Source organism: Saccostrea cucullata, unplaced genomic scaffold (assembly GCF_032062105.1).
Source record: "Saccostrea cucullata isolate Sc308-1 unplaced genomic scaffold, CSIRO_AGI_Scuc_v1 ctg423, whole genome shotgun sequence".
Taxonomy (NCBI): domain Eukaryota; kingdom Metazoa; phylum Mollusca; class Bivalvia; order Ostreida; family Ostreidae; genus Saccostrea; species Saccostrea cuccullata.
In genome coordinates, this window is record NW_026930750.1 from 196,263 (window position 1) to 210,368 (window position 14,106).

General features: G+C 33.1%; 1 protein-coding gene across 1 annotated transcript; it reads left to right on the top strand.

Moving 5' to 3' along the window:
* The first annotated feature begins 6,418 nt into the window (after nucleotides 1-6,418).
* Nucleotides 6,419-13,823, top strand: LOC134229933 (nuclear receptor subfamily 2 group E member 1-like). The gene is made up of 7 exons (XM_062711716.1): nucleotides 6,419-6,568; nucleotides 9,412-9,654; nucleotides 11,108-11,234; nucleotides 11,416-11,771; nucleotides 11,881-12,252; nucleotides 12,345-12,515; nucleotides 13,433-13,823. Exons 1-7 carry the CDS (start codon nucleotides 6,535-6,537, stop codon nucleotides 13,669-13,671), a joined length of 1,542 nt encoding a protein of 513 aa, XP_062567700.1. The 5' UTR covers nucleotides 6,419-6,534; the 3' UTR covers nucleotides 13,672-13,823.
* The last annotated feature ends 283 nt before the right edge of the window (nucleotides 13,824-14,106 follow it).

Below are 14,106 nucleotides of genomic sequence, written 5' to 3' on the forward strand. Positions count from 1 at the left end.
AATGGGAGGACATGACAGTAGTGGTGATTGACCATAACCCAAGATGGACAGATGCTCAGAGAAAAAGCAAAGAAAAGTTCTGGATGCACAGATTGAAGTCATTCCGCCCTAATGGTATTAACAAACTGAATGACTTCACCAGAATGAACGTAAACTAGACCCAATTCCTGATGATACTAAACAAGATTATTCTCTCAATTTAGTGTAAACTCTACAGTTAATTTGCGTCACCAACTCTCGAACAACCCACAAAACTATTTATTGCTTACGTCTTTGTTAATTATTTTTTCCCGGTAATAAACCCTTAAATATTTCAAAATTCATAATGGATCATAATTCATATGTCTAAATATCCCTGCTATATTATTTTTCTTTGATTAGTCTTTATTAAGTAAAGTTATGCCATTTTGAGAGAATGAAACAATGTACGATTTACTGATTGTCGTAATTAATTAGCATAATTAATTCGTTCAATTATGTAAATCGCACTTCACCCGAGTATACCCGATAGACCGGACGCATTTCATAGCAGTCCGGATTTCTTTCTTTATTAGTGTTCTTAAAAATTTCCAATTCAACATGTAATTAAGTATGTAAATATCTAGTGTTTAGTAGTTTAGTAGTAGTGCTAGTTGTTTTTGTTTCTCTTTTTTCTTTGTTCTTATGACTTTTTAACTGTTTTCTTTGTCCTGAGGAAGGGACAGGGCGTTTCGAAAATTTGACAATTTTTATTGTTCGTGTCGTTGGTCATTTTTAGTGCTATATATATATATATATATATATATATATATATATATATATATATAATCATAAAACTACATGTAATAATAAAAGAGATCTATTTCTGTTTAAGTTTTCAGTCTATCGAGAGGGTCCGAAAAACTGTCCGACTTTCGCTGTTTCTCCCCTAATTAATTGTATAATCCTACATTATTTTCTTCATCAAAATTTAAAGAATTTTGTGTAGATGTTGTTCATATACAGTATAATATTTAATTTTATTTTAAAGATCTAACTTAACATTGCAGTATACAGCTGTTAAACACAACCCACACATATTTCCACTTGTTATGCGCCACTGGTCGAAATGAATCCGGGATGTTTCGCGCCCATTCTGTTTCGCACTGCGATGTTTCGCGCCAAGATGATTCGCCCCCATTTGGGTGCGAAACATCTCCCCTCTTTTTTTAATATTTCATTTATTTTGTAATAATTTAAGACCATTTATTAAATCTTAGATATAAATAAGTGTTGTATGCTCAGAATCATGACTTTATAATATGCGGTGCCACAGGTAACGGATCGTATTTTAAATGTTGATATGGCGCCCGTTTGCTCAGCGTGTGTGTTCAGCTATTTAGTTGTAATTAGTTGGAGATCAAAAGGTGAGAATTAATTTATTACAGCAATTGAAAAAAATATAATTTGTGTTAATGAGAACTTGTGTATAGAGTAATCCACCAAGAAGTTTGATTGTAAAATTTAATGAGCTAAACATATTTTTTTAGTCGATAAACTTGGCTTTATAAATGGCCAATTGTTTTTTTCTGATTTTACATGATACATGAATCTGATTTTATCAATTTTACAATCAGTATAATTAATCAATATTATGTTCCAAAAAAAAAAGATGACAACCCCCTAACTGTATACATTTTATTTTACCAATAATTAAATGTTCAGAGGAGTCAGAAATCAATTTTCATTCAAAAACCTAATTGTTTTCATTTAAACAAATTAATAAAATATTTTAACATTGATATGCTGAAATAAATTTTGAAAGAATTAAAAGTTTTCAGCATTTATGCGTGTGCAAAAGGGACATTTGATTAATACAATCTAGATCACCAGCTTTTTTAATAGGTGCATAGACACAGAACTGAAGTTATATATTCTTAAATATTCAGAATTGAAGTTTCAATGAATTTTACATGAAATAATTAAGATTTTTTTTTAATTTTTTTATTTAAAATACTTTTACAGTATGTAATTCATGATATTATACAGAAAATATTGTATTTCTCCAAGCCAGCAAATATAAGTTGATAGGTTCCCCAAGCCGACAATAATTACGGAATTACTTAATTAGATGGCGGTATGCTAAAGTAACTATACTATGAACATAATTATCAGTGTAAAAATAATAAACAATTAGACTACGTACTTCAAATTAACCTCTACAATCAAATTATCAATAAATATTCTACAAAATTTCGATACTTACATCAATATTCACAGACATGATAAATTTTTATTTATTTATTTTTTCAAAACGAACGAAATAAATAGCATACATTTAATGTTCTAGGAGCGAAACATCGTGGGGCGAACCATCTCAGCGCGAAACAGAATAGGCGCGAAACATCGGGGTGCGAACCATGCATCGGTGCGAAACATCCCGTTACCGTCGAAATTACCCCGCGTCCTTAAAAACAGTAGGGGTAATTTCAACCAAATTCAAACGGACGTTTCTTGTGCTTTTTGTGAAAAATCCAAGATAAAAATGTGAAATTCGGCTACTTATTACACTCCAAGAAAATAATAAAATAATTTCAATTTTAATTCGAACTGTTACAATGTTGAGCATGGTCTAACTCAAGAAGAGGTTGTACGAGTTATCTCTCTTGCTTTTCGTTGATCGCATCAAGCGCACTGAAGACGGATAAAAAATAGTAAAACATGTAGTTATACCTCTCATCAAACCATTTTTGCGATGAGTAATTATACTAGGAAACCCGATTTTAGAAATAGTTTTCTTTATTACCGATTACGTGAAACTTGTTTCAATAATGCCGTAAGTCATTGTGAAGTGTTGTGTTTGTGTGGTCGAAATTAAACGGTGGTCGAAATTACCCCGACTTACCCTACTATGGTTTAGCTACCGCGCGGATTTAGTAGGAGGGTGGGTGACCCGCACCCCCCCCCCCCCCCCACCCACCCCTTGGAATTTACAGAGTTATTAAATGTACGATATACTAAACCAAGTAAATGTGACCTTGTCTCCCCTAAAAAACGCGGACCTGTCTTCAAAAATGCAGATCTAAGTATAGGTATATGTACGTCTATATATAAATACTTAAAATGATTTTATTATCGTTTTATTAATGTTAGTTTTTCAATGAAAAAGATTAGCAAATCAAAATAGTTCTTTATAAGTTTTTATCAAAGTAATATTATTATATTGATATAGAAAAATGTCTCAGTATTGAAGGAAATGAACTTACCTATAAACCAAGAAGTGTGAGACGATTATCTAGTATGGAAAGATTAAAAAGGGTGCTGTGGTCATGGCTAATCTTTAACGATTTATACCCCCTTTGAAAAAGAAAGGTTCTGTTAAAAAAAATTAAATTACATTTCATTTTATTGCTGAAAACTGTGCGTTTTGACTATTGAAATCTGTGTTCATTTAAAGGCTGTTAGACTCCCTTTTTTGTAGCAGAATATTCAGATCAGATGGTAATGTGAAGAAAATTTGATTAAGAAAAAAGTTTGAACCTATCCCCACCCCACCTCATCCCCCAAAAATAGAATTTTCAAGAGTTTGGGTCGACATATTTCTTAATTACCGGTAACTTGCCGGATATTTTCCTGTAAGTTGAATTCTTTTCTCCCCCTTCCCCCCCCCCCCAAACACACACATCCCTTTCAAACATAATACTACGTGCCTGTGATAAAATTACATGTATATTTAATAATAATTAAGTCCACAAGCGATAAACTAAAAATACGTAAACAAAAAATTTATCTCTTCTATATTCATATAACGTTAGGGCTACATGCAATTGAAATATCTACGTATGATTTCTTTGATTGGAGACAAAAAATAAAGGGTTATAAAAATCAGAAATGGGATGAGTTAGTCAATGAATGAAACTGAATTTGAGACTTGGTTCTTCGTTGATACACTAAGAGTATTATCAAGGAGAACAGTGTTGAGCACGCGCTAATGGCAGCCGAGCCGTTCCCGTTATTATCCAATGGTTCCCAATTAGGGAGGAATTCCGACCCTTGATGACTAGATATGTGATTTAGCATGGACGGCCATACTTACCATTGTTGATGTCGTCTGCGTTACAATGACACTTCTCTGGATGAAGAGAAGCAGACGTTTGCTCCGTGATTCCTGTTCATGTCGACGTTTGGTTTCTGATGGAGGAGAAAGCAACATCAATTATCTTTGAATTATTTGTCGTTTACATAGTCCTACTCCTGTCCCTGTCGGATGCTTGAGCATGCGCTCTCCTTACTATCATAAACTTGTTAAAGCAAATAATGGTTAGGCTTGTAGAATAGTTTTCCAAAAGGTTACAAGGCAGATTTTGTATTTTAATACTATAAAGAAAATATTTTATTTTCCATTAATATTACTACGTTTGTTATAAAAATTTGAATAAATACTGAAGACGTCTCTCTTTTTCCTTTAAGATGAAGAGCGTGTGAGCATCATCACACTTGAGTATCCGGAAATGATCAAATGAGGCTACAGCACAGTTATTTTTATTATTTTTTTTCTTGTATAGAAATACATGAATCTCTTACTTTGAAAATGCTAATGAATAAAATATAGTCCAGCTACTTTTGCCTTCACATATTATAAAGTTGACACACAGCTGATATTTCATATGTTTTAGATCTTGTTGATAGTTCTAAAGTCCCAAAGATATTAAAATATGTTCTGTTTTGTATGTTTATAATAGTAATGCTAGTAATGTGTAATGCCCAAAAATTTTTACATGTAATGGTATTGGTTAACCAGTGTAATGCAAAAAATAGGGTATCGAAATGTAAATATGAATCTTTAATGTAAATACAAAGCTTTGATATCTTATAAATTTGTAACACTGGGAGCCTGCCTTTTACTCCTAGGACAAATTCTCCAAGACAATAAACTGTTTGCGAATAGAAATCTCTGCTGCATACTTAAACGAAAAAGGTATGGTAGTACCTGCAAAAAAAAAAGATCGATAATAATATATATATAAAGCTTGAATTTATTACAAAATAGTAGTAAACTTCAGATTTCAATTTATTTACTTTAAAATGCAAGGGCACATTGTTATACATCACACTAATGCATAAAAATACCACGAAAGTTTAAAATCTCTGTGTGCAATTTACCAAGGTTCGTAACACAAACACAAGTTTAGATATATGGATTCCCATATTTTTTGACTGATTTTGATTCGAAATTTTATATATAATGAATTACTAAAATATAAAGAAATATTCGGTTTCCTTTGATACTGAAAAACGTAACATTGTGAAAAAGTTTCAGTAAAGAATACTAGTATTTAAAAATTAAAAGTAATATTTTCTTTATTCAAATAAAGTTTTACTAAAAATATAATTCTCGATATACTGAGTACTTTTTTTTATGAAGTTGTCTATCAAATTGCCACTACATGAATATTTACTGGAATGCATATACAGTATGATGATTTATGTGAAAAATATCTTATACTCAAAGTTTTTTTTTTTGGAAGAAAAATTCAGTTTGGGTTTTTATTATTTTTTAATTCGCGAATTTATGAAGACAGGTTTAAGTTATATATCTTAAACACAAAGTCATTTAGCTATATGTTTTTCATTAATTGTGGATATATTTTGGAAGGGTTGTGTCAGCAATTATAATTTCAAACTCTCACGATAACTGATTGAAGTCCCTAAAGTTAATATCTCTCTCTTTTCACGTTTTAGCAATTAAAAAATCTTTTACTGCATGTAGTATTTTTCAAAAAAATTTAAAGAAAGTTGAACCTAAAACTGTACGGTGTACCTCTGTGATTATTGGGATTTTCTAGGGGAAAATAATACACAAATAATTTTTAAAGTAGTTTAAAATGCGAAAATGCAAATATTTATGTTATTAATTCTTAATTTTTTTTAAAGGAAACTTGTATTTAGAAAATCTTGCACGATTTATGATCACAGTAAAAATACGACGATGGTACATAACTACAGGGTTGTCATAGATTTAAAAGTTGTCCAGCTACGTCAACATGACCAGCGGGGGGTCGGGACCAGCTTTCACCTGTGCCCCGAACAGCTCAGGTAACGCCAAAAATAAATCCCCAATTTTCTGATCAGTTAATCTTCGCATTAATCCCTCTCAAAACCCCTTATTCTCCCCACTGGATACTAGATGAGCATTCAAACCTGCAATGTCACATAATCCTGTGATAATCTTAGCCAACTTTACCAAAAATATAAAGCTCTTATGACCAAAATATTACATGGTTAAAAACAGTCGTCAATGATGGCTAATTAAAAGAAGATTGCCTGATTATGTAAAAGTTATTAAAATATCAACGTTGTATCACCCACCCAACGAAGAATCGTCAATGAGATGACGGCGTAAACAATCGACCAATCAGAAGTCAGATTGGAATGTCATTCAGCGCTCAACTTGCACGAGATTGACGCGATCATCGTCGGGTTAGGGGTGAGGAGAAATCAGTGCTATCCGTTGTGTATTACGACATTCCACCAGCAGCCGACATATACCGACAATTCTTCAGGCCCTTGGGAAGAATGAATCCTGTCCTGTCTCCTGACATTATCAGAGGTACATATTTTATACAAACGACTTTTTTTTCTTATTTCTAAAAGAACTTTTAAAAGTTTTTATTTTATTTTTTAAGAAGATGACGATTTATTTTTATCCCCATGCGAAACCCGTTTCATATTTTCATCATGTTGACATCGGGCGAAATTTGTCGCGTTCGAAAGACATTCTCGATATTTGAACGATTGGTAAATGCATTAAGGAGTTCATAAATAAATATATGTACATGAATATTTTGGTAACTAAAATAGGAAAATTCATTATTTATGTTTGAAAAAAATAGGAAACTAATGTTGTAATGCTAGGTAAAACTGAGTTTTAATTCGCAGCGACAAAAAATGTTTTGTTTGATTTCTAAACCCGTTTGTCAAGTTCAAATAATTCCTAAGAAGTGATCTGGCGAAATTTCAGTATTTTTGAAAAGAACTTGCAGTTGCATATGTATCTAAACGTTTAAATATGATTTCATTTACACTTATAGCCAGTATATAAATGTTTTATATTCATTTACAAACGAAATTTACTGTAGCGTATTCAAAAAAAAAAAAAGACTACCTGAAAATTAAAATTTCTTTGGTGGATTTTAAAGTTTATGACTAAGTAATCGTTATTAAAATGAAAATTAAATGAAACAAATTTAATAAAACAATGGAAGTTACGCTTTCTTTTTCCTGTTGTAAAATACTAAAATAACATGTAAAAACTTAAGTGTTTTTGCAACTTGTTTGCGGTTTTACTTTGCTGTAAAACAACATGTAAAAGGTAGGTGTTTTTGCAACTTTTTTGCGATTTTACATTGCTGTAAAATATTATATAAAAAAGTTAGGTATTTTTGTAACTTGTTTGCGATTTTTACATTAATCCATAAAACCATTTAATTAACCATAAATCATCGTCTTTATATCATTTTTAAAGGCATCGAGATTAAAAAGGAATACCAAATATTAGCAATATTACGCAAGAATTTAAGAAGGTGACATAATACCTCATAAAGCTCTCCCTATCTGAATGTGAACTCGTAGGGACATGGAATATCGTCGTAATATTGTGTAACTGATACATGTATGAAAGACCAACTAAAATCATAACTGTTTAATTCTATCCTTTTGTTTAATAGAATGCAAAAATTTATTATAAATTAGTCAATATATTGATAATATTATTTAGAGTCGTGTTACATGGTGTTGCGTAGAATAACGTCAAAAGGGGTAATACACGGTGGGCTAACAGCATGATCTGCGAGCATGTATTAACTTAGATTTATTATAAATGAAAAAAATCATAGTTATTGCTCATCAAAAAGTATGACAAAGATATTTTCAATTTAAACATTTTTTTAAAATTCTTAAAAAAAAGTATCTGAAAAGGAGCCATTTTCACTATTTTATAAAAGATGATTTTAAAGATTAAAATGATCAAAATTCAAAAAAAATTTATGAATATTCAAATGAATGTTGACATTAATACCATATCTAAAAAATAAGTTAAATCTGGTGGTTACTTTGTGGTTAAATTGTTGACCCCCCAGCCTCCTTAATTTCGGAAAAGTTTTGCATAAACAAATTAGGTAATATAGAATTTTGTAAGTTCAGTTATTCAATTGTCACAGATGATAGAATATTGGAGAGTTGTTTGTTGTTTTACAAATTTAGCAGAGTAAAAACATAAACGGTTACCACCCACTGTCATGAGAAATATCAGTCAAAAGACACGCTCAATCGCAGCGGGACACGGTTAATCTGCATATGACCCCGACCTCACGGGGGTTTCGTGTGTTGGCAGTCATCACAAGTTTGTTTTTGTTTTTTATTTCACAAATTATGTGTTTATTTTGCTTTTCTAGGATAAACAAGAAATTGACACAAGCATTTTGTGTATAAATTGTTTTATTTAGAAATGGAAATGATTACTAGTAGTTAAAAATGACGATCTTTGCATATTTTTCATTTAAATTCTTACATTCTGATTTCAAATTATTAAAAGTTATTTATTTCAGATTTTAAGGAAACGGAAAAGTTTTTGGATTATCATGATACATGTTAATTTATCTTGTAAGTTCAAAGTTTAGGAGTTTTTGGTAAAAATTATTTCAAAGCTTTTGCCTTGGACAAAATGATCGGTGGGGGAAAATGACATAAATAGAAATCAAAGACCGAAACTAGCTATATGTCTAAATAAAATAAAAGCCTTGAATTATGTGATGCCTGTATATGTCTAAATAAAATACTGTATACAGGGAAATTTTGTTTTATTTTCTTTTCGCTCTTATAAAAGTGGTAATCACACAGTAGAATTTCTTAAACAGAACTATGACAGGGCGATTTTAAAACGGGGCAAAATTGTTTGCAAGTGCAAAGGGCGAAAATAACACGGGGCGAAAATATCCCAGTATACAGTAAAAGCCTTGAATTATGTGATGCCCGGTATGTCTCGCTCTTATAAAAGTGGTAATGATAGATTTTTAATTATGAATTATTTAATTTTACGTGTAATTGTCAGATGCGTCCGCTTTTTTTCTGGAAAAAAAAGAAAAGGGGAAACAATAAGAAAACATGTATTTGATATTTATTTGATATCATGTTCTTACACAGTTAATTAAATAAAATCTTTGCCTAAATTTAGGTAAATTTATTATGTAATTCAACAATAAAAGAGTACCTGTATATACATATTTAATATATATGTATATACATATACATTTAATTGGCCCAAATGAACGGAATGTTGCTTCCTATAAGTATTAGTGGTTGAACCTGAACGTATTGCTTTTTAATCTTTTGAAATAAAAAAAAAATAGAAAAAGAAATAATAAAATGAATCTTTTATTCTGTTTTATCTTGAAGACGCTGGTCAGCAAGATAGAAAACCGGAAGTGCTATGTCTTGTCTGTGGTGACAAGGCCTCCGGAAAGCATTATGGTGTCCAAAGTTGTGATGGTTGCCGGGGATTTTTCAAGCGCAGCATTCGCCGAAGTTTGGAATACGTCTGCAAAGAGAATGGAAATTGCATTGTAGATGTAGCTCGAAGAAACCAATGCCAGGCCTGTAGGTTCCGGAAATGTCTAGAAATGAAGATGAACCGAGACGGTAAGTTAATTTCTTATCTTCTAATGCCAAGTATGCATAAAACCAAATATACTTATTTCTTTCGGTTTCTAAAAAGGTTGTTTGGAACTGGAAAATGACAAGTGATTTCTTTTTGTACGATAACGAGGCTTTGAAAGTTAATTGATGGATGGTTGGACAAGTGCTTGAGGTTTGGCTTCTGGATGTAGCTTTTTCTCCAATTGGTCTTAAAATATTTGTCTGCCAAACTTCAGGTAATCATGTTGACTTCACCTGTGCTTTCTCAGAATGCTTCCCAATCCGTCATATCGAGTGCACCTTTCTCCGGAGTGATCAATCAGTCGGGATCGGATATACCGGAAAAAATCTGCGCTGATCCATAGCAATTGCCGGTTCTAGGGTTTGGGTCAACATAAACTTTGTGTAATGATGAAGTGAAATCGTGTCTTCTATGCGATTTCTAAACCATGCTAATATGTATTGCTTCAAGTGGGTCTGCAGCAGAAGTTGAACAAATACAGAAGTTGATTATATTAAATTCAGATCGATCTTGCCAATCGTCTTTAGTATTTAATACATGTATAACTATATTTCTACATTAGTTGGAGTTTTGCAGAAATACAGTCAAGCTTCTTCAAAAAATTAATGTAAATTGGATTCGCAGCAGAGTATGAGTTAGAGAAATGGAAAGAAGGGGGGAACATATTTTGTTTCATTCAATACAGGTTTCGCCAACTAAAGCCAAACTGCATTGAAAATAAATGACCAAATTAAGAACATATTATTTTACATTTTATTGTATAGGGTCTTTATAGAGTGTTAGGTGATCAAGTATCAGCATACTGTTTGTCAAAAGATGGGAAGTTTGTAACGATAGTTTCTTTGTTCCTGAGATTCAGTTGTTGTACAATAAACATATTTCAATGCCCAGTTTGCTTAGGTTCGGTTAATTAGACCATACACTAACGGATGACAAAGACCCTTACTGGGAGTGACACTCTGTTGACAAAACCATTCTCGTCTCACCTGTCTACTCTCACTGCGCAGGCGAACTCTCGCGAGCGCACGCGACTACTCGAGAGGTTTTGTATACAGATTAGGGAATGAAGTATTAGAGAAATATTTAATGAACGTCAGCTCCTGGTGTTAAATAGAGCTAATTTGTAAATAAAAAGTAATTCGATACCCCCAGATACCCACTCAATCACTTGAATGCATACCCAGTTCAACAGTTTACAGATTGTAGGGTCGGTATCGCCGGATTCTCTTCATTAGGTGTTTTTAGTTACAGCATGAAATTTTTATTGTCCAAATATGGCCCTACACGAAACCGTCTGGTATTTATTTTTTATTAAAAGAGTACAAACTTAACACGGTTTAGTTCTCTTCTGCTTTTGCTTAGTTCGACTTCTTGTCTCCAAAATAGCCTCATATAACCGAGAAGTTCTCAAAGATAAAGCAATGTCTTTTTCAGCTGTTCAGCATGAGAGAGCCCCACGCTGTTACCAATACAAGAGAGATAATTCTGATCATTACAGCGATTCCATGAAAAACCCAACTCCTTTCCCCCATCATATTGGAGATATGTTTGAGCGACAGAGGTATAACTTTTGAAAAGAACTGGATATGTACTTTTATGTATTACCATATGATATATCAACCGCTGAATTTTGAGATTCCAAAAAAATGAATAAAGGTGCTACAATTAAAGAAATGGTAAAAAAGTAATCCTGTAAAATATTTTGTCTCTTCACAATTATGTGTACTTGTATTACTTTTCAGATGCTTCACATACAACCAGATTCCAAATTACGGTATGAATATCGGATATCGCCCAGAATATACTGTACCAAGATATGCTCCATACATCCCTACACTTCCGGTACCCATACCGGACCAAAAGAGGAACTACTTCCTGTCTGCCAGCATCACTAACGGCAACATCGATATCGGTCTCCGCCCGCACCAGGATGTCAGTGATGGAGGAAGCAGCAGCGTGTCGTCCACAAACTCTTCTATTAACGGAGGAGATAAAAGTATCAGCCGTTCACCCTCTCCCTCAGTGGACTCCACTCAGGATACCAGATCACTGCAGTGTGACGCAAGTCCTCTTCCGCTTGACATCAAACCTGAAAAGGGTATGTAGAACCATATTCTATTCTTTTTAGACTATTTGAAATAGTTTTTTCCCCCTAAAAATCTTTCTTTTTCAATAGCTAATGAATTTTTAAAAATTTTGTTTTATAGATACAGATATAAGACCAGGCATGGATTTGCCATCCCCAGTGAGTTCCAGTACATCTCTGGTAGATGAAAAGAATCAGCTTACCCCACCCAAAATGGCAACACCAGCTAAAAGCCCTATGGATCAGAACACAGCGATAGTGCCACCTCAGTCCACCGACAGACCAACAGACAATGCTCTCTATACCAGTCCCTCTACTAATGAGTGTACTTTTGAGACTGCTGCTAAACTCTTGTTTATGTCTGTCAAGTGGGCAAGAAATATTCCATCTTTCCTCCAGCTCCCTTTCAGAGACCAAGCTATTCTTCTGGAGGAGTCTTGGTGTGAACTGTTTGTTCTCAGTGCTGCACAATGGTCCCTCAACATAGATGTTGGTAAGCCACATTGCCTCAAAAGTTTGTCAGTCTGTCAAGAATTACAATTTCATTATTCTTACGTGAAATAAAAACTTTTCTATATGTTACAGGTTACCTGTTAAGTGCTAACGGGTACACGTTAGATGGCCCCAACATGGAGAAGACATCATTGATGTCTGTACAGTTAAGGCAGGTCCAGGATATCATCTACCGACTCAACAGCATCAGGGTCGACTCCACCGAGTATGCCTGTCTCAAAGCTATCCTTCTGTTTAAACCTGGTATGTGCTTAGTTTGATTTATACCAAATGCAACAATATTATATTAAAGGACTGCTTTACATCATCCAAAACTAAACTAAAAGGTTACCGGGTATGTTTGAATGGCTGAAATCCAACATTCTAACATCATTAAATATTTGATATTAATTGTATTATTCCCACATGTAGCTCTCCAATTGGCCGAGATACAGCATGGAAGGGAAAAAAAACACTTCAATCTTTTTGTTCACCTTACCTTCCAATATTTTTTTGTCAAAATTGAACTGTTAGATTGAGAACTTCAAAACGGATACAGTTCTGAGAAATTATTTCTCCTTCACTCAACTACCACCTATAGGTCAATGTAACAACTAAGGCTGAGGTAGGGGATTTGAGTGGGAGTTGTGCCTCCCTCCCCCAATGAGTTTAAAAATTAATGTGCATTGAAAAGCTTGTTGCCCCCATTCTAACTTTTTGATACGTTATAGTTAAAAAACTTCCTTTTACTCAGTGAACTAATCCTACCCCCGAAATGAGATACGGAGTTTAAAACTTTGGAGCGATATATTTTTTTCCTTTTTTTGGTGGGGGGGTCATCATTTTTTTTTCTCTAGTTGATTTTTTTTTAATACAACGAGTTATGTTTATTTTAAACCCCACTTCTCTCACTGTGTTTGGCTAGGACTTGAACAGTTGTAAACATGGAAGATGGTATTGCTCTTGAAGTTCAGTATTCAACTCGATATTCTTGTAATCTTTGGGTGGTTAAATCATCGATTTGTATCGACCTTAAACCCGGTCATGTTTGTATACCAGTTTCCCAAGCTTGAACATGTTTAGACATTTTTTTCTTTATACGCCTGGTAAATTACGAACGTATACTAGTACTTTGTTTTTTGATTCAATCATTAATTCAATGTTATTTATTTTTATTTTAGATGTTAAGGGGCTTCGTGATTCGCTACAAGTGGAAGCACTGCAGGACCAAGCCCAAATGATGCTTCATGATTACGTCATCAACCAGAGGCTCCTTAAAACACGGTTTGGCAGACTACTTTTACAACTTCCGGCGATGTGCAATGTGAGTTCGCGGGCAATAGAGGACATCTTTTTCCGGAGAACAATTGGCAACATTCCAATTGAGAGAATTCTTTGTGACATGTTTAAATCCAGTTAAATCATGAGTGTATTTGTTATTTTCTTGTTACCATGTTTGCTCTGTAGTATTTATGTCTGTGTTATTATTTTTTGGATACGCTTTAGAAAAGCGTGTGTTATTCCATGTTTTGGCTTAAATAAAGTTTTGTTCTGACTTCTGTCGTAAAAAGATTAATTCTTTTTTATTTGTTTCTTTAACCTATCGAAGCTTATATGTCAGTCTAAGTACCGGTACTTATAATTACATTGTAAGTCGTAAAAATCCAAACATTTTGAGTGTACTCAAAATCCGCATTCATTTGGTGTCTAGCTTATCACAAAGGGGGTGAATATTAACAACTACTATACAGGTATTCCTGCATGCTAATATGTTCAATAGTACTTGTTTATGTAGAGAAAGATTCATATTCCAATTTATAACTTTTCTAAGATCTTGAACATTTCTCAAGGAATT